At 42.3% G+C, this 26,475-nt stretch overlaps 1 protein-coding gene across 4 annotated transcripts; it reads right to left on the bottom strand.

The window, feature by feature from the left end:
• Nucleotides 1-301: 301 nt before the first annotated feature.
• igf2bp3 (insulin-like growth factor 2 mRNA binding protein 3) lies at nt 302-21,049 on the bottom strand. 4 transcript variants are annotated; one of them, XM_031854218.1, is made up of 16 exons: nt 20,429-21,049; nt 19,392-19,452; nt 13,774-13,822; nt 9,735-9,786; nt 9,423-9,486; nt 8,387-8,665; nt 6,849-6,983; nt 6,294-6,416; nt 5,979-6,114; nt 5,625-5,756; nt 5,351-5,430; nt 4,481-4,616; nt 4,240-4,317; nt 3,844-3,975; nt 3,591-3,704; nt 302-3,303 (listed from the first exon to the last, which is right to left on the bottom strand). In XM_031854218.1, the coding sequence occupies exons 1-16, from the start codon at nt 20,601-20,603 to the stop codon at nt 3,202-3,204; spliced, it is 1,848 nt and encodes a 615-aa protein (XP_031710078.1). In that variant the 5' UTR covers nt 20,604-21,049; the 3' UTR covers nt 302-3,201. The 4 variants fall into 4 exon arrangements, with proteins under 4 accessions (XP_031710078.1, XP_031710075.1, XP_031710076.1 ...); XM_031854215.1 differs by lacking the exon at nt 5,351-5,430 and having other exon boundaries at nt 4,481-4,603; XM_031854216.1 differs by lacking the exon at nt 5,351-5,430 and having other exon boundaries at nt 4,481-4,600.
• Between the last annotated feature and the right edge of the window lie 5,426 nt (nt 21,050-26,475).

Raw genomic sequence — 26,475 nt, 5'->3', positions numbered from 1 at the left:
AAAAAAAAAAGGTAAACCATAAGTAGTAGTATGTGGTATATTGAAGCGATTATGGAGGTACTTTTAGCTAAGAACGTAAGACTCCATTAAGTCTTCACAACAGGACTTCTCTTAACCAAGAAGGAACGAAACCAAGAAGGAACGAATCCAAACCGGTTACAATATAAAGAATTAGTCATTGTGCGATTTCTGGTTCCATCATTGATCGAGCACAGTCTTCCGTATTTGTTCCATAAAGTGTGACAGTCAGTGACTTCTTTATAAATAAAAATGAAAGAGAAATAAAGTACAAACACCACAATTTAATTATTTTTTTTGTTTTATTCAGAGGCATTTGACAAGTGGAGCTGTGTGTGACAGGGAGGTGAAGGGGCAAAAGCATGGCTGCAGAGAGAGCGTGAAGGGAATATCATGCTGAAATTAGATAACTTTTCCAAAAAACTCAGAGACCCAGTCCCTCATATCTGTCTCATACCAAGATTTTCCACGTTACACAGCCAAGAAATGCTAACAGAAGAAAAAGCTACTGAATCAGCGAGTGAGTGTAGCATCTGTGAAAGACAAATAGGGAAAAAAAGACAGGACTTATCTATTTTGAAGTCTTTCAAATCGGCAACAAAAAAAGGCAGGCCCTTTTTTTTTTTTTTTCTTTTTTAACTGTATTTTCTTGTTTTAACTATTGAATGCAAAATCAAACACGTGATTTGACCTTTTTCACAAAAAAACCCAAGCAAAAGTTCAAATACATGTAAGCCACACCACCAAAAATAGAAAGCAGAAAGAAATAATTATCGGTTGAGGATTTCAATTGAGCCAAAAAGAGTACATATAAACACTGGCAAAAGAAAATATTTTTGATTACTTTCGATTATTCTCTCAATTCTAAAGAGTACATGATTTTAGTTTAAGTTTTCATTCATATCTGGGTAAGCATGGGGAGCCATAAAGGAGGGTTTTGGGGGGGGCTAAATTCTAACAAATAGAAGAATGCCTCTACTTCAAATACGTGTCTAAAGAGGTAGATCAAAACAAACTGCGGAGGAGGAGAGGGTGGTTTGGCAGGAAGGGAGCAGGGATTTAGGAGGTGTCAGGGATATTTTTAAGTATCACTTGTGCCCCCTCAGTTAAGCGCGGTGTTAGGATCGCGCGCCCGTGTAGAGAGAAATGTTCGGGGGACTGAGGTATCAATGCGGGCTGGTGCTCAGTGGGGGCAGGGTGGGGTGCCTCAACAACCCCCCACCCCCTCAGCTGAGGTAGACGGCGTTCTACTGTGGAAGCATGGATACACTCAACTTTTGCCACAATCAACATATTTACATTCGGCATGAAGAGACAAATGAAATATATTGTATATTTACGTTTTGGATTCCTTTCCTCTTTTCTTACACCGCCCCTCCAGTCAGGGTTCATTCAGTATTTTTTGTGCCTTTTCCGGCTATTTTGCCTGTTTGAACAACAAATTGGAACATCAAGTTACATTTGGGGGCGACAGAGAATGTCTTGTTTAAATCATTTTCTTATAGCGCAAAAGAAAAAAGGAAAAAGAAAAGTTATGAGTCCATCAGTGTGACTCCCCCTACCCTCACCATGCAGTGAACGACGTTAACATTGACTTAATGGCCTGGCTACAAGGGCCACTCCGAACTGACAAAGCTGAAAATAAACCTAGTCGGGCTTGGACCTTGCTAAGACACCATCGTCAAGGTGGCGGCAGATGGCCTGTGAACAGAACAGACAAAAAAAAAACAAACAAAAAAAAAAAAAAAAACAGATGCTCTGCTGACTGAAGGGCAGCTAGAGAGGAGACCATTACGGTCCACACTGCACTGCCCACGGCCCTCCTAGGAAGGCAAAAAGGACTTTTGACAAATTAAAGTACCATTACCAATAATGTCAATCCCAAAACTAAATGGCATTGCTGTAATTATGTACGGTTGGCGTTATTTGCATGTCTTCGATGTTTTGTACTCATTTTCAGAAAATGGTGGACCCTCAGGGGAAAAACTGAGGTGATTTTCTCTCGATACTCCTGTCAGCCGCCAGCTGAGGGGGCGCCAACTCTTGCTCCGGGGCTTCTATGTACAAATAGACTTTATGTACAGGGTCATCTTAAGTCACACATACACATGAACAATGCCACCTAAAGCACCAGAGTTGAAGGCAAGGTCAGTTGGCAGCTGACCAAATTTTAAATTTTCTTAAAAAAATAAAAATGTTCAAAGACTATCAGCTTTATAAAGTATACAAAATACCACAAAAGCAAAATAAAAAAAGAAAGGAACATTTTTTTCATATATATAATCATTTTTTCTTTTCTCTTCTGAGGTACTAGATCCTGAGGTAGTTAAGTAAAATGCATATTAAATTGGTTTTCCTGGGCAGCAGCAGTTCGGCACCGTTTCCCCAAGTGTCAGTCATGGCGCTGCCCTCACCTCTAAATATATATTCATCTATGTATATAGGTCTATCTATAAAATGCATCCAAATTTATAAAATGCCACTATCATTACAAGGGCAGGACGCCCAATATAATCCACCCTTTCAGGGGTCCTGTCCTGAAACAAGAATCTTTCCCCCTAAACATGGCCCACTCAGTTAGAGCCAACCCTCCCTCAAAATAAACCTCTGTTGGTCCAACCAGGACCTTGATAGCAATGCCTTTTTCTTTCCACAGAAAACTCATGAAAAAGCTTCATCAACCAATTAAACACTAAAAGAAATGAAAGAAATAAATGAAAAAAATCTGAAGTCAACCAAAACATCCTGTCAGGTTTGAAGTACCACACCAATGAGGCGATAAGAGGGGGATCCTTACTTCTTCTTTGTGATTCTAGTGTAAAAAGAGGACCAAAACAAATAAAAATTCAACACACCCGTGGGGGGAGGAGAGCGGTCGAGGGGTGCGTACATGTGAGGGCAGGTGACGTTGTTGGGAGCCCTCAGAAGTACTTTCTCAGAGATGTACAGAGCTGAGGTGGGAGGAGGTTTAGAGGCGTGGGGCCGCTTTTTAGCCAACCTTGAAAGTTCATCAAGTAAGACAAGAAGGGGTAGATGTTTGGTTGGGTTCTGATAACCTGTGGCCCCCGAGATGAGCGTTACGACCCCTCGTCTTCCTCTTCTCCTCCCGGACTCTGCTGCATCTGTCTATCCGTCGAGTCTTCTGGCAGATTCAGTCACCGTTCCTCCAGGTCCGCTGGAGTTTTACTTCCTGCGGGGCTGGGGCAGTTGGGCTCCAGATGTGGGTTTAGGCTGCTGCTGCCTCTTCACCTGGGCCAGGATCTCCTGGATCTTTCTCTGAGCCAGCTAGATGACATGAGAACATGTTAAGATCAGATCACAGCGAAGAGTAGTCAAATAAAGAGTCCTTTAAAAAAGGATCTGATCATGATATGCTCAAGTGATGTCTTATAGTCAATACATAGTCTTCTCAGCATGTACGGGATAACAGCTGACTCTCTTTTGCCCCAAGTTTGCCCCAAAGTAGCTTACTGCATGACCTTTATACAAATGCAGAGCTGAAGAAAGACAACTTCTTATATGCCTCTGGAGATTCAGACCATACATCTTCAACTCCTTTAGATAAAACCCACCTGGCATGCAAAGAAGTGTCCACTGATCTTGACTATAACCTGGTCATTCTCATCAGGCGTCTGGTCCCTGGGCACCACCACCTCTGCACAGGTCAGGTTCTGCAGCTCGTTTACCTGCAGCCACAAGAGATAATAGAAAAGTTACAACTTAATAAGAGTAAAGAATTGGATTGTAAACACCACCGTTTAATTATAAATTTTTCATTTGTTCGAACAAACTTCAAGTCAGTGCCAAGTTAGGTGCCCATTTTACCGTTTTGCCCCCTTTCCCAATGACTCTTCCAGCAGCGAAGGAAGGAACCTTGATGTGAGCCTCCAGCTTCACTTCTTCCTTGGGTCCAAAGAAATTCTCTTCCTTCAGCTTGCCAAAGATGCGACACTGAGCCTGCAGCCAAACGGGTACAAATGTAGATTAATCATGGTGCACTTCAGAATTTTTTTTTTTTTTTTTCCAGAAAAACATATTTCCATAGTGGAAGAGAGTTAATAACATACAAATAAAAGCCAAAAATAAAAGAATATTCTCAGAGCAAAATAAGTCAAAGAGCTGCTAAACAACTGCTAGCAACAAGATGAACTAAGTGGCTCCCTTCTGTTATTTCTAAAATGGTGTTTTGTGTGTTTATATGACTGTGAAGAGGTACACCACCTTAAACTGAGCCTCTGGTGGTCCAGCGATGATCACCACCCTATGTGGTTTGGCACCCACATCTTCTGCAGGGGCAATCTGAAAGAGGGCAGTATTAAAGCCAATATTAAATAAAACGATTAAAAAAAAAAAAAAAAACACAACCAGCAACCGCTCAGTCAAGGCAAGGACAACACGTCGACAGCCAGAATCGACACTTTATCATTGAGATTTCAAACTTCACTTCCTGCCCGTCACTCACCTTGATCGAGGCTCCGGCAAAGTGTGACAGCTGTTTGATGTGTTGACCCTGTTTTCCAATGATGGCTCCGACCGCAAGAGCAGGGATGAACAGGTGAACCGTCTCCGACTCCGGGTGTCCCTGCTGGGAGTAAACACTTAAATGCTACTGTGACCAGGAGTTCTCACAGACAGTAACTGACGGACTACTTGCTTCAGCCACCTATGCGCAAGTGCAGACAGTGGATCAAGCAAAAGCGGTTCCAATTCTTTAAGCTACATTGGAGCTCACGCTCAAGTAGGAATTCCTGAAAGAGAGCACATTATATGTTCCAACACCTTAGAGTTTTTAATCCGTTCTACCGCTCAAAACGAAACTGAGAACCCATTTGCTGAATGTTTTTATACATAAAACATAGTATGCCACATGCATGACTAGAAATTCCATCTGAAAAAGAACCAGGTTGAATGTGGCATTTGGATATGGAGGCCATGTTTTTCATCAGAGAAGACTGTATTTACAGATACCTTGTTGCAAAATGCTCCACCACATCACTTGTGTTTTAGTGGGCGTGATTGATTCGAGCTCTGGAAGGGGAGGTGGTTTGGATCGTCCGAAAGGGACAACAAGTAGCACTGATGATTTTGGATCAAGCCCAATATTCTAGTCAACATGTCAGCTGAGGGTACACTAATAACTTGCTTTGGCAGCCTCCAAATCTAGAGAAGGGCTTTTAGTGCTGAGAATGTGCCGTTTGAAAAACATTACCCTTCTAAAAACCTAATTGTAATGCAGCATTTTTTTGCAGAAATAACACTGTAAACCATCTGGGGATCTTAAGTATGACTAGTAATGAACACTAATGTTGCCCTCCAGGACTTAAGTTTCCACATGCAAAGATTAGGGCCTTCCTGGCTGCTCGCCGACAGCATAGAGGCCCAAAATGGCACCTCACCCCCATAAGGACTGCACTAAAGGAAAAAAGGAACATGAAGCCGAGTTGCTAAAGACTAAATGTTTTTAAATGAATTGTAGTTTTCACTACCCTGACCGAAGAGTTGCAAATTAAAGTTTAAAATGGAAAAACGCAGCCAGTCCTGGGTTTGAAAGGGTAGCGAATGGGGCAAACCACCGTGCTGTATGCGACAAGGAGACAGTCACTTACCCCAAATGACGAGCATCCACCGTGGGCTCCCGGAGGAGGGATACTGGACATGGAGTGACCCATGCCTGGTGCTCCACTGGGGAACAAACCCAAAGCGTTCAGATTCAAGCCTGGAATCAGGTTGGACTGGAGCTGGAGTGAAATGAAAACATTGCCATTAACACACCACAGGTTGTGTCAACACAACGAATACATTATATTTTCTTTAAAAACACAAGTGAGGACTTCAGATAAGAAATAAAAACAAAACACAACTTACATTTATTGTGTCCATTTTGTTAACAGCATGCATGCTGTGTAATAAGCTTTATTTGCATTATTATAATTTTCCTTATCAAATATATAAATGCTCACATTCATAGCAGCCATGTCACTCTCATACGATTCCCTGATCTTCTTCATCAGCTCCTCCTCGGCTCTTGCACATGCCTCGATGGTGCCCTTCACTGTGATGGTTCGCTCTGGGTTGTACATAGTCAAGTCCTGGAGACTGAATGGAAAGATGGAGGGGGAGAAGTGACATGAGAACAATGGTGTCAGACTAAATTCTGACAACATGACATGCGTCTATGCTTTGGTAAGTAGCACTTTTATGAATGGGCCGCACAGACCACAAATAGTCCATGAAAAGTGCCACCAGTGAACTGTGAGTGCATCAAAGAGTCTTACGCTGAGATTGTGATCTTGGTCTCTGTGTCCTGCTCGATTTTCTTCAGGTTGCGCCCTTCCTTTCCAATTAACCTTCCTACAAAGTTGTTGTGTGCGAGTATCTTCAGTGGGATCTCCTCAGTGCTGCAGACAGATGCGTTGTTTAGTTTAATGCTTCAGATCACACCTCTCCTACAAATGTCGGTTTTATCTACAGTATCTTAGGGACATTTCTTTCACATTCTACACACAGGCTGTGCAACCTGCAATCCATCCATCCACATCTGCCAATTATGTCACAGACAGCTGTGCACCACATCATGTCTACATTTCAGAACATGCATAACAATCTTTTTTGACTCGATTGTAACACATGGAAAAATGACTGATGGCATTTTAAGAAAGAGGAATTTCAATAGACAAAATGACAATTACATAACTGGAAAGGGTGGGCCAAGTGTGTAACAAAACCGCTTATGGTATTTCACAAGTTTATAAGAGACACAAAAATACTAAGAATTAGGTTGAACTGGGTTCAACCCAATTCCCTCTCATTTTGTTTGGGTGCAAACTCACAACTTTGTGTCAAGGGCTTCCTTCTGCATGATCTCCATGATTGTTGTACAAGCATTCGAACAACCTTCAGGGGTGGAGTGAATTGTGATGGGCTTCTCTGCTGCGCCTGCATTTTCTTTCCTATGGATGTCAATCCTGGAGTAAAGGCAAGGTAGAATTATTTGTATAGCACCTTATAATAACAAGGCAAGATAAAGCATAAGACAGGAAGGCATTAAGATGAGATATAAAAGAAATGTAAGCAATACAAAAATAAAAACTTTAAAAGTATTCAAATAGAAGAGTCGGATGAACTTAAATAGAATCAGTTAAACTATAAGTTAACAGTTCTCCTGGTCAAAGTTAAGACTCTAGCAGCTACGTTCCATGACTACAGCAAGATTGTCGAGCAAGGTTCGTGGTCTTTAATGTTTGCAATTGAAGGTGCGCACTGATTCTTAAAATCATTCTTCTTTGGGTGCAGAAAACAAATACTTCCGTATTATCTTCAGAGGTGCATGTTCTCCAGTTAAATAATCATTGCACTCTCAGGGCTTGAATAGCACCAGTCACCTGTTGCGATGGTTATGAAATCTGTGTGATATTTTCCATAATCTGCACTAGTGGGAGGCTGTAAATGTCTAACAGAAGAGGCCCAAGAATGGAGCCCTGGGGAACTCCACATCATATTTGTTAATGCGCAGATGTGCAATGACTGATGGACACAAAATAGTCCCCGTCCTTCAAATAGGCAGAGTACTAAACTGGTTTGAATTCTGAGTCCTACACGGTTTTCCGGTCCATCTAGTAATATGTTTTGCGATTGAGCGTGTTGGATGCAGCAATTATGTCAGATGACACTTAAGACTGAAACTTTTCTACTATGTGCGTTTAGGTGAATGTCATTTAACAAGAGCAGTCTCAGTGCTGTGGTCAAAATTATAACTAGAAAAAAATAATTGTTTAGGGCCAAGTGGGTATCTTTTCAATTATTTTATTGAGGTTTGATATGGGCCTCTAATTGTTCATTAGTTGTCTAGATTGTACAAGACTGGCTTAATAACTACAGTTTCAGGGCCTGTGGGAAATAGCTTGAGTAAAGAAGTATTGACTATTTGCAGAAGATCTGATGCCATGCAGTGAAAAACAGTTGAGGCAAGGCAGCAGGAGGAGAATTTCAAATATTGCACAATTTCATCCAATGCTATATGTTTGACGGGATCAAATAGTGTCATGCTACATGAAATGGTCACAAGTGGACCAAGGACAATACAATGGTGGGCAAAAGATCAGGGGCTACAAACACAGCAGGGATTGTCAGACTGTCAACAGCAGCAAATATAATAACGGCATGTGTATTATTCTTTTTAGACACTTGAATTTTGACAAGCGTGGCATTTCTCCATAGTGCTTTTTCCCCAGAAACTACCATTATCCAAGTAGGAGAACAGGAAAGAATTTCAAAATCAGTCTACTGTAATCCTGGACGTCGACGGTACAGAAATAGGAAAGGACACAGCCGACTGGTTTCGTATAATTCCTGACCTCTGTGTACGTACTTTGAGTGGGTCTGTTTGGTGATGTTGCGAATGGTGGCACCTTCCTTGCCAATAATTGCCCCTACAAACTGCGTGGGAACCAGTATGCGCAGCGGAATGTCCGACTGCATTTTGGGCCGGGCGCCCAGACTTGGAGAGCCGGAGCGAGAGGTTCCACGGGCGTTATAGCCTCTCCTGCCCCCCGCTGAAGGACCCTCCGGTGCCGCCGTCTCATCTGGGATAAACGACACTTTCAAGGCATAGTTCTCCATCATAGATTCGTTCAGCTTCTCCATTGCCCTGTGGAGCATACAGAGATGTCAGTCTCGAAAACTCTGGATAGACTCTGTGCAGGTATGATTTAACAACACAGGAAGGCTTTTAGACGTTCATCATGACAGGAAATGCTCTGAATGGCCAAACTAATTTCTGGAAATCCACAAAGCATCAGGTTGGATTTCTTTTCCCACCCATTTCCTTATCAATGGTAGAATCCAAGCAGTGGGGCCAAAATCAAGGGACATGGGCGTAAATTGAAACAGTGCATGTCTCAAATGATTGGCACGAGGAGTTAAGAAGTCCTTACAAGCCCAACATACTGAGGGGCATCGGTTAAACATCAATTCTCGTGAGCTACGAGAAATTCACCCTGAAGGTAGCATTCACACTTCATACAAGCCTGCCTCGTCAGCCTCAGGAATTTGTAGTGAAACAATCAATTATGCCTGAGAATCCTAGAACCACTCGTGCAGAGAACAACATTGTAGTGCGATTCATGTACACCAGGGGGCACCAGATGGCTAATTTAACCCCCCCACACACTCCCTCTCCAGCACATAACCAACCCCCCCCCCCATCACTGCATGTCAAATTAAACATGACTGGTTTTTTGGAAGGATGAAATCAGGTGCACTGTAAGAACACTAGACAGAGGAGCTTGATGTAATTTCCAACAGAGAATGCTAGCTAAAGTAAAAAAAACAACAACATCAAGACTGATGAGCTGGCGGTTAATGATGTGAACACACTGCATGTGCGTGTATGCGTGTGTACTCACAGCCTGGCCTGGTCCTTGGCTCCATATCGAACGTTGACTACTGCAGTCTCTGTGTCAGTGTTGACTGTGGGAGAACACAGCAGAGTCAATCGACACATTCAATGGCACTGACACAATCTACCAACATGGGCTACTTTTACATGGTTACACAGCAACACAATAAATCCTTCAGAAATTGTAATGATGCATTATACAAGTATTTGCAGATTTACTAAAGCATGTCACACAAATTCTGAATGCAGTATAAAAAAGGCGAGTTGAAGCAAGGTGGTGGAATTACATTTTCAGCAAAATAAAGAAGTATTTTTCTACCTTGTTCACAGCTCTCTACTGCACCATACTGAGCAAGCATACCATCCAAAACCTGGGAGAAAGAAAAGCTACGGTTAACTCGGAGCCCTTGAAGGCCTTTGACCAGAACCTGTTTGTGAGAAGAAGCTCATTTATAGGAACCAGCCCAGCTCACGACCAGGACACAGGCCATTAACTCTGAACCCCAGAGTTTAATGTCGAGTTACGTGGATACATTTGCTACCTTCTTGTAAAAGCCTGTCTACCTCGAATTATGACTCTCCCCTCCGGTAACTTGCATGGTGCTCCAGGTGCAGAATGAGTTTGACATTTTTAAAAAGTACCCATTATTCATAGTAAAACAACTCTCTTTAATAAATTAAACACATTCAAAGTTAAGATTTATAAGCAGCCTGCTATTCATCACACAATATACATAGATTTGTTTAACCATGTCAAACAAAAAAAAGGATGCTTTTACAAAAGGTATTCAAAATATATATTTAAAAAAAAGATTTTTTTTTTTTTGCTTTATTAAAAACGCATTCAAAAGAAAGCCACATCAAGATGGCCCCCTGCCCAAATCTGGAGACTACAGGATTTCAATTCATAGATGTGATCAAAATGTGGGCGAGAGGGGGAGCGAGGGTCCTAAACTAAGCTAAGCTAAGACATCTGACCATGGTAAGTCAAATCCAAGGCCACACCCCCAAGAGCTCAACCCCACTTTCTAGCCAACCAGAAGGCGTCCCTGCCCCCCCACCCCCCACCCACTCCACCAACATCCCGCCTCCCTGCCATCTCTGCTTCCCCGTCGTTGGCTGCTTCTGCGGTCCATACAAGTTCCCTGAAGCCAAAGAGTTGCTGGCTGGACGCCTCGCCTGACCGTCTACCGAGCACAGCCAATGGGAATCGAGGCCATTCAGGAAAGGGTGGGGTGCATTCCAGCAGGAAGCAGTGGCTGGGGGAGGGGTGCGAGTTCATGCTACACATTCTGTGAATCGGTGCACATGGAAGGGAAGGGGAAGCAGTCCAGGCCCACCCACTCACTACAGCTTGCGAAACACTCCACTATGCTCAACACTATTCTCTTGCTGCAGGGCTACGCACACCATGAGCCATTGTCTTATCTACCTGATAAGATACATACAAGGCCTTTGCAGCAAAAGAGCCCATTCTACTAGGTTACTCCATTCTCCTAACCCCTCCCCCCCCTCTGGGGGAGAGAAACCCCCATGTCACCTTTTGAGAAAGCCAACAGCTCGCTCGCTACATACTAGGAACATGGGTGGATCTGGAGCTGCATTTGAGGGACATGCGTAGGCAAAGCGAGCCCACCATTACAAAACACTGAGCCGGTCCGCAGCCATTTGATCACACTGAGTGAATCAGCCTGAAATCTAAAGCCATGCGTTAACTTTACCATTTACAATATTGAAACATTTTAACAAAATTCTCATTAGCCTTCCATAGTCTTTATGGAGCGGAAAATTAAAACTGAACAAAGCTACAGCCACACGCTATCTGAGCTAAACCTCTGCAGAGGGAAGAGGGAAAAAAAACCAAAAAAAAAAACCAACTAGTCACATAAAGCTGTTACTGCCACATGAGATTCCACATGGAGGTCAACAATGAGATCTCAAGTTTGACACATGATTTAAAACAATAAATAATGAGCTACAGTCAAATGTGTCATACAACTTTCAAAATGTTGAAACTAAAGTCCAGATAAATGTACGCGTGGCCAGTCGACAGTGTGTAATCAGAGTACATGTGTAACAGACACTGAATACCAAACATTTTCAAATGAAACGCTGATCACATGCAGAGAAAGAGAGACATGCAATGCACAGACACACACCACTGTTGCGCAACACTCTATCAGGCAGTGGACTTGAAATCCAACCATATTACAGCTCATAATTTATTTTTACATTATTCATTTTTACGCAACATCTTTTTGCCTGTTAACCCTTAATGTAATACAAAAGTAGATTGCATTTAAGATTTTAAGAGGCAATCTCAAAAGGTTTTCATTCAAATAAATGTGAAGTCACCATCTCAGAAGGAGGCAACGACAGTGACGGAGCATAAGGCCACTGATGAAAGTATTGCTCTTTGTATACATTTGTAGCATTACGAACTGTGCGTCAGTGGCGACATTCATGGCAAAGAAAAAAATGCTGCATTACAGCTTTCTCCATTGTATGCACACAATTCTAAAAACTTGAAGCTCATACATCAACAAAAATACTCAAAACTGCTGAACTCTAATAGGAAATGAAAACCAACCAGGACCCTTACTGCTTCAACTCATATCCTCCGATGAGTTCACTGGATGTTCTGTCAGGGTTCTACAGAGTTCTACTAATAGAACCGATGACAGTTTTGCCTCATCAATTCAGACACATTTTTCTAATGAATTTGTCAGACAATATGTGGGTGTATTTTAGCCTAAAATACCAAAGGGTCAGTTCCAAGCGTAATCCAAGACCAAGGCAAATCAGTTGTGCAGTTGCCTGTGTTGGAATAGTTGTGTGTGTAAAACCATCAGTTTGGAAAGGATTCACTGCAAGTTGTAAATTGTTATTTTGTTTTTTTTCTCTTTGTGTGTGACCTCTGTCAAAGTTGTTTGCATATGAGTTTTGCTAGCAGACAACAAAATGGGCATATTTAAAACACTTGGGACAATTTGAATGAGATACAGTACAATAAATCAGAAACAAGTACTTCTGTAGAGTTCATGCTTTTAGTTAACAGTGTCAGGAGTATAGAGTAATTTGAGGTAATGGATTCCGTAATTGTTAGTTTTACCATGAAAGATTCCTTGTGATATATTCACCATGAACTAGGTCCTTAAATTGGCATACAGTTAAATCTTTACAGAATCTAAACTTTTTTTAAAAGCTTCAAACATTTAGTGTCGGGCTGCCTTCTTGATTAGTTGACTAATCGGTCACTTTGGTCTTAGTCAACTAAGATTTCTTAAGTCAGTTAATAATGCTATGGTTTTTCCATGCTGAATGAATTATTTCCCATAAACTTATGAGCAGATCTGTGGTAAGCACAAGATTTAAAGTGGTACTCTTGTGTGATTCTCTGTGGAGAAACTCAATTGTAATTGACTAAGAATTTCTTTGATTGCTGACAGCCCTAATTTGGTGTTTTATTGCATGGTCAGTGATGGCATGCATTGCACTCAATTGTACAGGCGCTTTTATTTTCTCCACCCTCTACATGTCAAGGAAACACTGAAATATGTACTTCTTTTTTTTTTAAATGTCTTCATTTCCAGACTAATTTGGTTAATTATGCACACAAACAAAACTACCTCAAATTTAGATAGATCATAAAATAATGAGTATAAATATCCCATAAACCACATAAGGATTATCAGACTTGGGCTGGCCAGGGGTCAATCCGCTTTCACATGAATGTTCTCAACCCCTCAAACATATAAAAAAAACTCATCTTTTTTTTCTTTCAAGAAAAACACATTGTGTGGAAAGGCACTCCTTCAAACTAGCAAATGTGATCAGTGTTGAAAACACCGTGACCCAGCAATTAATTCATGATTAACATTTTAATAAGAACATCAGCTTTTTTCACAATGCTTTATAAACATTAGTAGGTGGCCAATACATGTGGCAATATGATGCTGCTAAGATCATATAACTGCTTAAAGTTTCCTTACATGCCTAATTCAGCCAAACCACATGGAGACCTTACTCTTTAAATTCTTCCATTGTCCTTGTTCAGCAAACTGTGACCACCTATTCTGGCTTCCACAAGTTTCTGTGCAGCTAAATTATAAAAAGTCAACCTTTAAATCCTCACCACCGATTACTAATGACATTTGTAATACTTTCTGGTCTACCAATCACAGATCCAGCCACTGGTCCTAGCGCGTTACACTGGCTCAAACGGATCATGAAGCGCAAGCTCAATTGAAACCCAAAAGGGAGACGAGGTGACTCCAGAGGCCACTAAATGAGAGCCCACTTGGGCTGCCCGATTGGTACCCCGCCCTGGAAGCAGTTAGCAGCCTGTTAGCACTCACCTCCCACTGCATGTGAGGCGGGATGTTCCTGATCTGCAGCTTACAGCTCCTGGAGAGAGAACAAGGAAGGAAAAGGGTGGGGGGTGGATAGAGGAAGAGGGAGAGAAAAGAAATTGATGGAGGAAGATGGGAATAATAATGGGAGGGGAGAGAGAGACAGTTAGTTGCTGACAATACCAATAGTACAATGGCACAAAACATTAATTAAAAAAAAACCAACAACAACACAGTAGGTCTTCATTCTCTCCACCATCTAGCGAGAGAGAGAGACCAGGGTGGAGAAGCTGCAGATATAACTTCTGCTTTCATTTTATTCACAACCCAGCAGGTGCACTGAGACACCCAGTGGAAAAACGTGGGAGGAAGTGATGGAGAAAAAGCAGGCAAAGGGGGGGATTTGGAATCACCACTGGGTGGCCTAAATTGAGTTGTGGGCGCTCAAAATTAAAATTACCCCTAAAACGCACCATTCCCTTTATCCCAAAACACCAATTGTGTCACAGAGGGTGCGAAGAACGAGATAGGGAAGAGAAGCAGGATTAAGAAGCGGCAGAAAGAAATAGCATCAAGAGGAACGCAGAGGGAGGGGGAAAAAAATGATTGGAAAGGTGACGACGCATCTGAATGTGTTGTATACACAGTTCGAGGCAAGCGTGTGTCCTGTAGTATTGCATAATGAGGATTCAACCACTGCAAGGTCCCCCCCTAACTAAAATAGACACTTCACCAGGAGCATCCAGCTGTTGTATCAAAAACGGGGGAAGGGAGGGAGTGGTGCTGCAGGTGCCCAACGGAACCCAAAAGGGAAACTCCGCTAGCCGCATCACACTAAATGGGGGAGAATCTAAATTGCGTGCTTGTTCATAGACTGTGTGCATACAGCAGAAGCAAGCGGAGACTAGCCGTCACAATGGTGCTGCTGTGCTCCGGCACCAGAAACAACAGGGACAGAAAACCCCAATTCATCCTTTTTTTTTTAAGCTGGAAAGGTCCCCAAATTGAGTTGCACGTTATTTACAGCAGGAGTGACCTCCACTCACTGGCTGAGAGTGGAGGTCACGCAGACAATGAAACTTGTGGATCAATGAGTCAGAGTTTCGCAAGTGTCTGCATGCGTGCGGACGTTGTATAAAATGTGAGAAAAGTGCAGGCCACTCCAAAGTTCACCGCCTGTTGATACGCACAGATCTAAAGGAACAAAATGTACACATGGCCCGGAGCTGAAGTGTGAACACGCTCACAATGTGGCATCACAAACCCCAACCCCCACACCCCCCAACCCATTTCCACACCAGCCTTACGCTCACACGTGCAGCTAATTTAAGCTATACCGTGTTTACACATTATTTCCTGTCTGTGTAAAAACGTTACGGTATCGGGGATACTACACACATAGCTTGTTCTCTTCTTCAAGCTCCACCGAGCTGTTAAAAGACTTGGAAATGCAGCTCATCCACTTGTACAAGCGGCCCCACCGCTGTTGGGGGGGGGGTTTTTTTTTTTTTGTTTTTTTTTTTAAAAATCGGCTGTGTAGCATTTATAAACTCACATTTTGCACCTCAAATTTAAGAAACCATTTTCTTTTTTATTGTATTTTTTTAAAGTACACACAAGCTCATCTACGCAGTAAAACGTACTGCACATGTGCAACAAGGGCCGCGGTAGTTGAAATTCCTCAGCTTAGCCACCATGACCATAATCAAGCTAAAGCAGCTCAACTATATATTTCATTTTGTAGACATTAGGAAACTCTTTTAATTCTAAATGGGCAAATTGTAAAGAAAATTCCCAGATAACTTTCAAGAGGAATTCCAGCCCTTTCCGGCCCACGGTGCCATTCCTGGCTGATCCGGCCCCCTCTCCCCACACATTCTGTATGCTCTGCATTGCGGTGGGAACGCCATGCGAAATGTGCAAATTCACCAAGCACTTCCAGTCGGATTAACCTATAGCTTCACACACAGAAGAAGTCAGCCAGGGTATTGGGTGGGGGTTGGGGTGGTATACATTCCCTAGTCCAAGCCTTTGATTTGGGGAGGGGGGAGGTGTGTGTGTGTGTGTGTGGGGGGGGGGGGGGGTGTTGGGGGGGGCGACTAGCCCTGTTTCAGGCAAGGGTAACAAGGGCCCTCTCTGCGCTGTGGGGGTGGGGCCCTGTTGCCATGGACACGGACAAGTCCACTGACAGGAACATGTAGAGCGGGGTTAAATGTGGGAGGGAAGGAGGGGAGTGCCAGGAGTGACTGGGGTTGGCTCGTCATGTTATGGCCTGGAGGAGGCCGGACTCCTTATTTACTTTAAAAAAAAAAAAAAAAAAAAAAAAAAAAAAAAAATTAAAAGACTTTCTCCATGGTCGCCTGCTTTATTCGCCACCCAGCTGAGACCTACGGGCCTGCACTGTGGACATCATGCACACATAAAAAAAAAAACAGGAGGATTTACAAGTCAAGCACCTTGAGACTTCACTACATCTGTATTCCCCTCCATTTCTTAATCACACCGACACAGTCAACATCATCAGGGACGGTGTGGGACACATGAGACCCGAACTCAACGCCCATCCATTGACTGTTCAGTATGCAGAGGTTCTGAATGACTAAACTCTACACACGCCGGTTTTCGCCGCCCTCCGACAGGCCTTATATGCACACATACGCTAACTTCAACATTTACATAGCTTGGAATTCCCTCAGATAATTCTAATGAGTTGAATATCAGTAAGAAATTCACTCAACTCCTGCAAACCCCGATACACATTTGTGTCTACCTCCCAGCTGCACAAAAATACAATGTATATACATTTAAGAGATTCAAAATTGCAGTGTCATACTGATTTGAGCCTTGCAGGAGGGAGAGTTAAGGATCCTTTGCTCGTAGTCTGGTAAAACAAGGGGCCACATTCATAATTCTCTGGCACCCCAAGTCTCCGTCCCAAAACCCAGTTTTTGCAGGTGGGGCCCCACAGTGACCCAATGACCCAGAATTCTTGTAATAAGAGACGAGACATTTCTACCAACAGCACTGATACGATCTGCACTTTTGTTTAATATATATATATATATATATATAAATAAATAAAAAGAAAGTCAAAAAGGACCGAAACATTACACCACTTACTGAAATACAAATGTTAGGCTATGTATGTTAACCAAGTTGGCAGTAAGCACCTATGAACAAAGTATGTTTAACGTCCGGTTCTCTCTCTCTCTCTCACTCACTCTCTCTCTCTCACACACACACACCCTACAGCCATGACATTTTCTTTCCCTCTGCATGTGTTCATGTGGGGATAGGCAAGCTACATTTATTTTTGGATTAATTTATCCAATAAGGAGCATCATCTGACCCAGGATGTCAAGTCAGAGTGTACACAATAATGACACTACTGAAACTCAGTTTAGCTTACAATTAAGGAGTGAAATATTACAAAATAAAATTTAAAAAAAATACTCAGTATCTTTCGGCAAAAGTAAAAGTGGCCCAGTAGCACTAACAAGCAATTCAATACAATTTTTGTAAAAAGCTGGGTCAAAGGTGAAAATAGAATTGCCATTTCAAGGAGATCTGGTCAATTGAGTAAAATATAGCCGTTTTAACTGAAATGTAAATACACCTGTAAGATTCTAATTAATGCTTGGTTTCATATTGCACAAACAACATGCAATCTTAGGAGAAAAAAAAAAAAGCTCAAAATGTCAAGAACGAGTGGGTGTCATATTTACATGCCAGATTTAAAAAATAAATTTAAAAAAAGGCACAAACGTTTCAGAAGCTGGGCAGTGAAATGTAAATGTCCATAATATGGCTGAAGGTTTAATAACTAAATACTGCTAATACAATGGATCTGTGGACAATGCGTGTATTTAACTATTTTATTTTATTGCTGTTACTGAACAGAAAATATGTTTTATAGTAACATCTTATGTAACTATATGTTTTTATAGTCCACATCCAAAACTAATTCAGAGGAAGGTACATCTGGACCGTTACATTACTTCTCACATTTCCATCTTCACTACCACCAAACTGTAGCCATCCTGCCTTGATCTGTGTCTGCTGTAGCACTTCCCCTTGCTGATGGGTTCAGAGGTTAAGCCATGGTGATTGGCCGAGCCCCCAGTTGATATTTGTAGGTTGGAATGCACAATAGGGGCCTCGGTGTACAAGTGTGTGTGTGTGTGTGTGTGTGTGTGTGTGTGTGTGCAGCCTATACTCAGAATACTGTTCCCATTGACTACTGCCATGTCCCACGTTGTAAAGGGAGGGCACGTTTTACTTTTTTGAAGTGTGGCTGAAACTCGACTCTGTTGCTGCCATAGCCACCACAGCAGGCTGCACTAAAAAGACAGCAACCTCGCCATTTTTTTTTTCCTAATGAGGAACATTTGGAGGGACGTTTTACGATTTTACGCACAATTCCCCCCATGTAGCTCACCTGGTTTATTTATCCAAGATGCATTTTAGACAAACAGCCGGTCAAGCTGCCAGGGTAAGCTTGGCGTGACGTCCAGGTGGAAAATACATTTCACGTAAAGGCGTCAGAAATTCCCTGCTTGATCCTTTTTCCAACTCTACGCACTTTTCTATCATTCATGTCACGTAGAATCGCCTAAAAGCCTTCACGTTTCATCTGGCATTTCTGCTTTTCATATGTATTTGGCGTAAAACAGCAGATGATTCAGTCAAACTTAAAAAAAAAAAAAAAAAGGTTAAACCGTGCATATTACGTGTTGTGCTTATTATAAACCATTACACCAATTACGAAGCCAGAGCCATTTTAATTCAATTCAAGAGACGGATTAATTATGACCGAATTGCGTCACCACCAAAAAATACGCACACAATGCCAACAAAAGCTCCGGTATTTTACGTCCTCTGCACAGAATTACGTTACAAAATGTTTACAGTGTGGGGTGTCATTGAAAGACAAGCGACGGGGTGACGGGGGACCAACTCTGAAACCAATGTTTTTTTCGTGATTTGGGCCCCAAACCGCCCATTCCACTCGCGTGTGGGAGTCCATCTCATGCAACAGCAGCACAATGCGCAGAGGAGGGCGGAAGCGCAGGGCAGGCAGGGAGAATGACGGGCAGATCCTTCTCAAATGGACGACTCCAGAAGGCCTGTGCGCCTCGAATCCAGCCTGCACTCATTTCAAACCAGCACACTCGGGCTTTTACTAATCGCCCCTGAAGCTGGAGCTCAAGATATTTTACTGTACGTATATAACAACACTAGTGGGTGGGCGAGCGAGAAAATACAGACATTCGCTCGCTAAACCCAAACGTAATACAGTTTAAGGAGCAGCAGCCTAGTCATGGCGAGAGGAGGGAGTAGGCTCCACCACCATACGCCCCTTTCATTTGACCCCCAGAGCATTCAGAAGAAGAAGAAGAAGAAGAAGAAGACACCTCATTTAACCAAAATACTGAATTACAACATCAAAATACATTTACGGCAAATATCACTTGGTAAAAATGAAAAGCCTCTTAAAGAAAATAGAGGAATATTAAAAAAAAAAAAAAACAGTAGCTCCCACTAGTTGAACCAAGAAGCACCGACATATCATATATATATATATATATATATATATATATATAAACAAATAAACCTCAACCTACCTTTGACGTTTAGGGACCGAGTGCTCCACTTCGAGAACTTTCCCATGAAGTTCAACTTTACCTAAAAAACAAAAACAGAACTATTAGTGTCATTGAATCATTTGACGTCCTTCACAGGCCAGGCCTCCTCTGCGGCCATTTAGGGTCAGTGTTTACGACTTATTTCGTGCAGGGGCCTAAAAACCTTACCAGGCGCATACGTACACATAGCAACGTCCTGGATATTTACAGCTTATTGTGATACCAGCATTGCTGAAAGTGTGCGAGCCACGCACGAGCACACAGGCACTAGCACAATACGTAAAATTATACCAGATACATTTATTTATTTTATTTTTTTTACGTGTCCGGTCACGAGCAGGCTTAGCTTTGTTTAATAACAAACCATGAGACGAGCTGGATATATACAAAACACAAATGATCGTGTGGCTCAGATAGTTGGCCTACATTTGACTAACACAATTAAACCACCTGGTGTGTCAGCATGGGCGAAAAATGGCTTCACTACGTAAGGGAGTTGTGGCCACCGGAGGAGGCCTATAGTTTGAAACCTGCTCAAGAGTGTAAGCTCAAATTGAAGCTGATAAAAGCAGCAACGCACACACGGTCTCTGCTCCATGTGTTGCCCAAAGTGGGCCGTGTGATGAAGCCCACAATGAGGTTCACATTAACTGCGTTCGCAGCCTGTGCGCCTCACTGCCCTGAACGGGCACGTAACGGGAAAAGCCCTTGGTACCATCTCTCATCCTCGTGCTTGTGTTTACTCGACCATTTTATCAAGCCACACTCAGGGAAATTACAAGAGCAGAATTTCACTCAAACCCAGTGGCAGCTTTTTTTCGTGTGAGCCCACGGTGTCAAAAGGCCAAGTAAAGGTTGTGTGAGAGAAAGAGACGCTTGGTTACACCCCCCACCACACACACACACACACACACACACCCTACAGGACTAAAGTGAAGGCAATCTTCACACAATTGCAGCAGTTCGTGCGTCTTTCCAAATGCCACTTTTGGCCAACAACAAAAACATGTTCTCACCTGAAAGAACATCGATGGCCTTCATTGCAGCTTTCTCGTCTGGGCAATCCACAAACGCATAGCCATTTTTGACGAGAAACGGACCACTGTGCGGAATCTTCCACTGCTCAAAGATAGTTTCGAAGTCCTCCTCGCTCGCCTCAGCGCTCACGTTGCCAAAGTATAGCTTATTCATGTTCTGCGCCGAAAAAGGGGGACAATCTTCACGCTGAGGGAGAGCTAGTTAGTTGCTCTCGCGGATGTGCAGTGTTTTTAGAGTAGCCCAAATCGCCGTTACTTCTACGGAGCGGCTGTGGCGTGCTTCCCGGTCGTTCAAGCCACAGATAGATTTAAACTGGCAGCCTCACGGTGCGTTCGCTCTCCCCTCGCCCGTCTGTCTGTCTGTCTCTATCGCGCAATAAATAAATGCTCAATTATTAATCTCGTGTCTCCAAACGATGGCGGGCTGGGTGAAAAGGAGGAGAAACTACTTTGTGTCTTCCTCCAAACCCCTTTGGCAAAGAGAGAGTATGTCACACACGGTAAGGCTGGCGCCCGCCTCTAAGTCTAGAGCCTAGAATAAGAAGAAGAAGGAGATGGGTTGAAAAAAAAAATCCTCCGCTATTCCGGCGTTTTTTTTTTTTTTTTTTTTTTTTTTTGAATGAGCCACGTGTTCAAACTACAAATCAGCCCACACGTGAGGAATCCCAATTGCTCAATTAAGTGTTTGGGATTGGGGAAAATTGCACGGGAATCTGGGGTGGGGACAGCAGAGGGGAGTGGATAAAAAAAAGGAGGGGAAGAGTGGATTGATGTTGGGAAAAACCTGGCAAGCTATGTGCGTAAAGGGATTCCGTGAGAACCCAGTGTATAGTTTCTAGAATCACATTCGTATGCCTTTCTCTGCAAAGCCTGGACTCTCATTGGTCGGTTGAGGAATAGTAAAACGACAGTGCGCTAAGTGCACGCCCATAGCAGGAACGACGCTGATATTGCGGGTCCTTGTGTGCTCACGGCCGTGTTAAAGTGCGCTGTGCTGATGACACAGGAGGAAGGGCCATTCATAAATTATGTTGCACTATATTGTTAAATTGCACGCCGGACACATTTCATTTTAAGAAAACTTGACTGGGGAGTGCCCTGCGCCGCTCCTTTTGCGTAAGAGAAGGGAGTGACACGTACTACTATCCACATGACGGCATCCATCTTCTCCAGCTAGAGTGGAGCCATGCCCTCCCTGATCCACGCCTCAAAGTCCAACAGCAGGCCCGATTTGTCCGTGGCCACACACACTTGTATTGAGGGGGGAGTCTTTGGGTGAGATGAGTGGTGCCCCGCCATTTGTTTTTTTCCAACTTTTAGACCGTTTGGCCCTACGAGGAGGCGTTGGCCATGTGGACCGAATACACATAACGAGTTCCCTCTCTGCTATACCTCCGGCATGGATCTGCATTCACTAAGAGAGGGAGGGGTCTCCTACACTGAAGTGCCTCGAGCGTCCTATGTAACGCACAACTCCAAATCAGCCACGTGTGGAATCCACGTCTTAAATATAACACAACTGCCATTAAGTTATTTTGTCAGTCAGCCAAAGGCAGATAGTTTACGCACGTGTCACTCTGCGGGACACTGGCCGTATTTACAGAACTAGTGTGTACCTGTTGATGGCACCTGTTGATGGGGCGACCGCAGGGTCAACGGTTCGATCCTCGACTGGGACGTGCCACGTGTCGAAGTGTCCCTGAGCAAGACACTGAAGCCCCGGCTCCCCGGGCGCCTGTCATTGGCAGCCCACCCATCCCTATATACAGGGATGGGTCAAATTTCGTGTATGTGTATATATGTATAAAAGGCTTTCTATTCTAAGGGGTCTGTGTGCTTTCAGAGCTGAACTTGTTCTAGTTTTGCATCACCAAGTTAAAGTTGAATCCCAAAATCTCCAGATCGAATGAGCACACCTAAACAACACAATTGTTTAGGTGTGCTCAATACACGGCAGGTGTGACAGTCACCTTTATTATTTTAGATAGGAATATCAATAAATGATGCCATACATATTGGCATCATTTAATTCCAATAATTATGAGTTGTCCTATATGAGTAATGAATGTTAAATCAAAAACTGAGTGTGAATTGTTGCCAGAGAGTAACAATGCAAACTATTCTAAAAGAAAGTGAATTAATAGCATTAGCTTGTTCATCAACAGCTGGATTTTGAGAAAAAAAAATGAGGAGGAAAAATAAGATAAGGAGTGTGTAACCTCCACTGCAGCATTGCCAGTGCAAAGAGCTGTGCTTTGAGCTGAAACGATAGCAGCCTACTGTGTCCCTGCAGTTTGCTAACGAGTGGGCCTAGGTGTGCATGCTCGTGCGAAGCAGGTTACAAAGGGACTGTTGGTTTAGTGGGCCCTTCAGTCACTAGCTCAGGCTGGGGCCATGGTTGTCTCGGTGGGTTTACTCCTCTGCTTGCTGAACAAACACAAAGCCCTCTGATTGGTCGGGGAGGCTGTCCAATCAGAGGGCTGCAGCTCCGCTCCGTTATACTGCTGCTGGCACGGCCTCAACGCGTCCATTCATTGGCTCCTCGGCTCGACTATTCTATATGAATCAGCGCGCCAATTATGCATTTTCTCCCCGTGTTTCCTCTGCTGGTTTTTTTGTCACAAGCCATGAAGATGTAACGAAACGCAAGCAAGTGGCCATATCTGCGGCACTTTTTTTAGAACTCCTCTCAACTTTTCACGAAGTTTAGGTTGTGTTTACATCCGTGGACCACTCATTTAAATAAGCTAAAATAAAAGGGAATAAAAGAGAGCGTTTAAACTTCCGCTTTAGTGCACCTTATGTAGACTTGTAATCATTGTATAATTTGTTTTAACTCCCGAAATGTTTTTAAATAACTTTTAACTCAGTGGTTGGATCCATATAGGCCCATTCTTTCTGTATGGACGAATATAAAGAATGTATTAAACATGGAGGCTTTCCGTCGGCCTAGTTAGGCGCGTACAATTTTTTATAATCTAGAATATTCGGCTTTTATGATTTCCACTGAAAATGAAATAACGAAACGGAAAGCAGTTGGTACTCCCTGCCTGCTGCACAGCACCGTGTGGATGGTATACATATATAGAGACAGCAGTCATGTGAGTGCTCGCCTGACTGTGTCGGCTCAAATGAGCTGATGCATGGCTGCAGCCTGTCCGTGAGTGAGTGTGTTAGTGTGCGCGCGCGTGTGTGTGTGTGGCTGCAGGCTCTGCAGGAGGAGTAATGAATGTATCGCTGAGGAATGTACAGAAAGTCTCCCCGCCCCCAGTCTCAGGACTCCTCGCTATGGTCAAATTCCATAGGGGCGAACGGACATAAAGTTTCAGACGAGACTGCATCCTATGTGGGACGATTTCTGCGGTGAATGTCAGCACAGGGGGAGCAAAAAAAAAAAAAAAAAGAACTGACAAAATCGAGCTGGTTAAACATAGTCTGGGATATTTCTAGAGAGGAGAGAAGATTGTTTAAGTAAAACGCAGTTTATAGCCCAACTTTGAGCCGCTGGCCTCACTCCAAGAGGTAGTCGCCAAGCGCACGACCCCCTTTAGGCTACACTCAATCAAGGGATTCGGTTTTCCGGTGAGATTGCTTTATTTCGTATTTATTGCGAGGAGATTGTATTCTCTCACAATGTATTCTTTCCACTTGAGTTGTAAGCATTAAACTACAGACTGGCCGCTCCGGACAGAGTCAGGGAACAACAGTGGTGTGAACGCCATGTTGAGGAGAATCCAGAGCCTTACAGTAACATTAAGTGATGGAAACAATGTCCCTATGGATGTTAACGCCATTCTTTCTTCTTCTTTTTTTTAAACAGTCCAGACATATGTTTTCTATTTACATCAAGGAGTTTCATGCAGCCTCCAACACTTAAAAATGGTTTTCTCCACAGATTCTCCTGTGTGATGACACCCTCCATCTCATTAGAAAATGGCGGTGTGTTCCCCCTCAATGCCAAAGAAGATGACTTTCTTTTTAACAGCAGGACAAAATAACGAGTTAAAACTACCAGGTGAAATATCAAAAGGACAAATATATTTCAAGCTGATATCTTTGTTATTTGTTATTTGAAACAAAAGAAACTGCAGTCTTTTTCTCGTTTTCTCGTCACGTACTTTATTTATTTTTCAAAACAAAAGCCAAATCCTGGGAATTAGTTTGAGAAAGTTTACTTGACCTAGATCTACAGTTACAGAAAAGATTATTTCAATGTGAGGATATTTTTAAAGGAAATATTTGCTGTTGTTTTGTTCAAAACAACTCTTAAAAGCTATTAATAGCAGCCACACATATCGTCATACTATTGTTTTGTTTCACAACTGTCTGTAATGAAATGTGTATTTAATTGCAAGTTGTTTGATTCAATTCTGCACATGCTGCATTTCACACTCTGCATAGTGTGTTTAAGAAATAGCTTGTAATTCTTATTTGTTTTTATTTGTCAGTATTTTAACAAAACAATTATTTTTCTAATAAACATCTGTTGGTTTTTGCCATTTTTGTGATCTTGAGAGGACATGTTTTTAATTGCTGTAGAGCACATGATCATATTAATACCACATGTTAGTCAAGTAACTGTTTCCACGCAGAGTCACATGAATATTTGCTGACTTGGTCACACATTGTCTCTCTTAAATGAATTATTTCTTTCTGGCTGCTGTTGTTTGCTCGTTTCAGCACCTTGATTGATTAGTTGCCATATGATTTGTGGTGAGAAAACTGCACTTGAAACAACTCAAAAGCAATACATTTCTTCAATATCTTGTTTTGTAAAAGCAGAGGAAACATGGATTGTTGTGCTCCCAGTTTTCACTCTTGTAAGTTTACATTAGATCGTGTTTATTGCAAAATGAGGGGCATGATTTGTTGAATCTGCAATGAACTACACAGTATATTCTCTCAAGAGTAAAGCTTTCTGCTAATTATTGTTTAAAATATAGCTTTTATTTACTGCATGTGAATTTAGGTTTAGCTTTAGGTTGGAGGTAATCAACCATCAACTGAACAAATTAATTTCAGTAAAATAGTCCACTCATTTGATTTGGATATAAAATGCTGTGGCAAAGTCAATCACTTTTCTGTCTGGATTTGTACTTGTATACAAATCAGAGAGGTACATTGTGTGAAAAATATTGATCACAAGTTTGAAACTGTTTTTAAATTGATACATATTTTATTATGTTGATACAAACTAGCCTACAGTTGAAAAAAACCCCAATAAAACCCCATTTCTGGCTCAGTAAAGAACAGTTTGTTAAATTTGGACACTAAGATATAAACTTAAATGCATTTTGAACCTTAAAAAATATAATTTTACAGAAAACATCTTCCTTTAAGACCAAGAGCTTTAGATTATCCCAAAGTAAAATGATTAACAAGCTCAGGTGATATTTCTTTTGAACATCTATACCATCAGAACTCTGATAAGATAATCATGTGCTGTTAATGTTTCTGTTAAGTGGAGCCTCGTGTTTACTGCTCCGACATGAACATGCATGGAGAATTCAAGCCTACACCCCCCACCAGTCAGCCTGTGTTCAAACCCTACAGAATATATGAGCATATGTTGCCTATTAACCTTCAGACATTGTCCTGTACGTTTGGAGTGTGTGCCCCCAGTGTTATCTTCAGAAGTACATGTACTTAAAGCTACAGGTTGCACCTGGAATAGATCTTTGGCTCTCTATTATAAAGCATTGACCTCTACAGAATAACTATGTGGTAAAGTTGATGGAGGAAAGATGGAAGTTGTATATTCAATGTAGAATTAAAATGCACTGCATGTCCCTCCCCAGAGTGCAACAATGAATTGGCTCATCTTTGGTTTTTCTGAGGTATGGGTGAACTATTTTCTCTGAACTAGAAACTAATGTATCTGAATGTTTAAGTGCTATAGGTGAGATGTTGTTACATGCAATGCCAAAAATATGAAGCTGTTCCCTTACAAAGAAAAATTCATACATCACAACATAACCATAAGATAAAGTGCATTTTCTTCAATCTGCACCCTCTTCTCTACAGCA

The sequence above is a fragment of the Anarrhichthys ocellatus genome, unplaced genomic scaffold (genome assembly GCF_004355925.1).
Source record: "Anarrhichthys ocellatus isolate YVR2014 unplaced genomic scaffold, GSC_Weel_1.0 scaffold14, whole genome shotgun sequence".
Taxonomy (NCBI): Eukaryota; Metazoa; Chordata; class Actinopteri; order Perciformes; family Anarhichadidae; genus Anarrhichthys; species Anarrhichthys ocellatus.
This window is presented reverse-complemented; position numbering and strand designations above follow the sequence as displayed.

Coding starts and splice junctions, on each gene's coding strand:
- igf2bp3 (XM_031854218.1), bottom strand. CDS start 20,603: ATGAATAAGCTATACTTTGGCAACGTGAGCGCTGAGGCGAGCGAGGAG. Junction 13,823..19,391: donor TCGGTCCCTAAACGTCAAAG/GTAGGTTGAGGT, acceptor TTCTCTCTCCAG/GAGCTGTAAGCTGCAGATCA. Junction 9,787..13,773: donor CGCCTCACATGCAGTGGGAG/GTGAGTGCTAAC, acceptor TCTTTCTCCCAG/GTTTTGGATGGTATGCTTGC.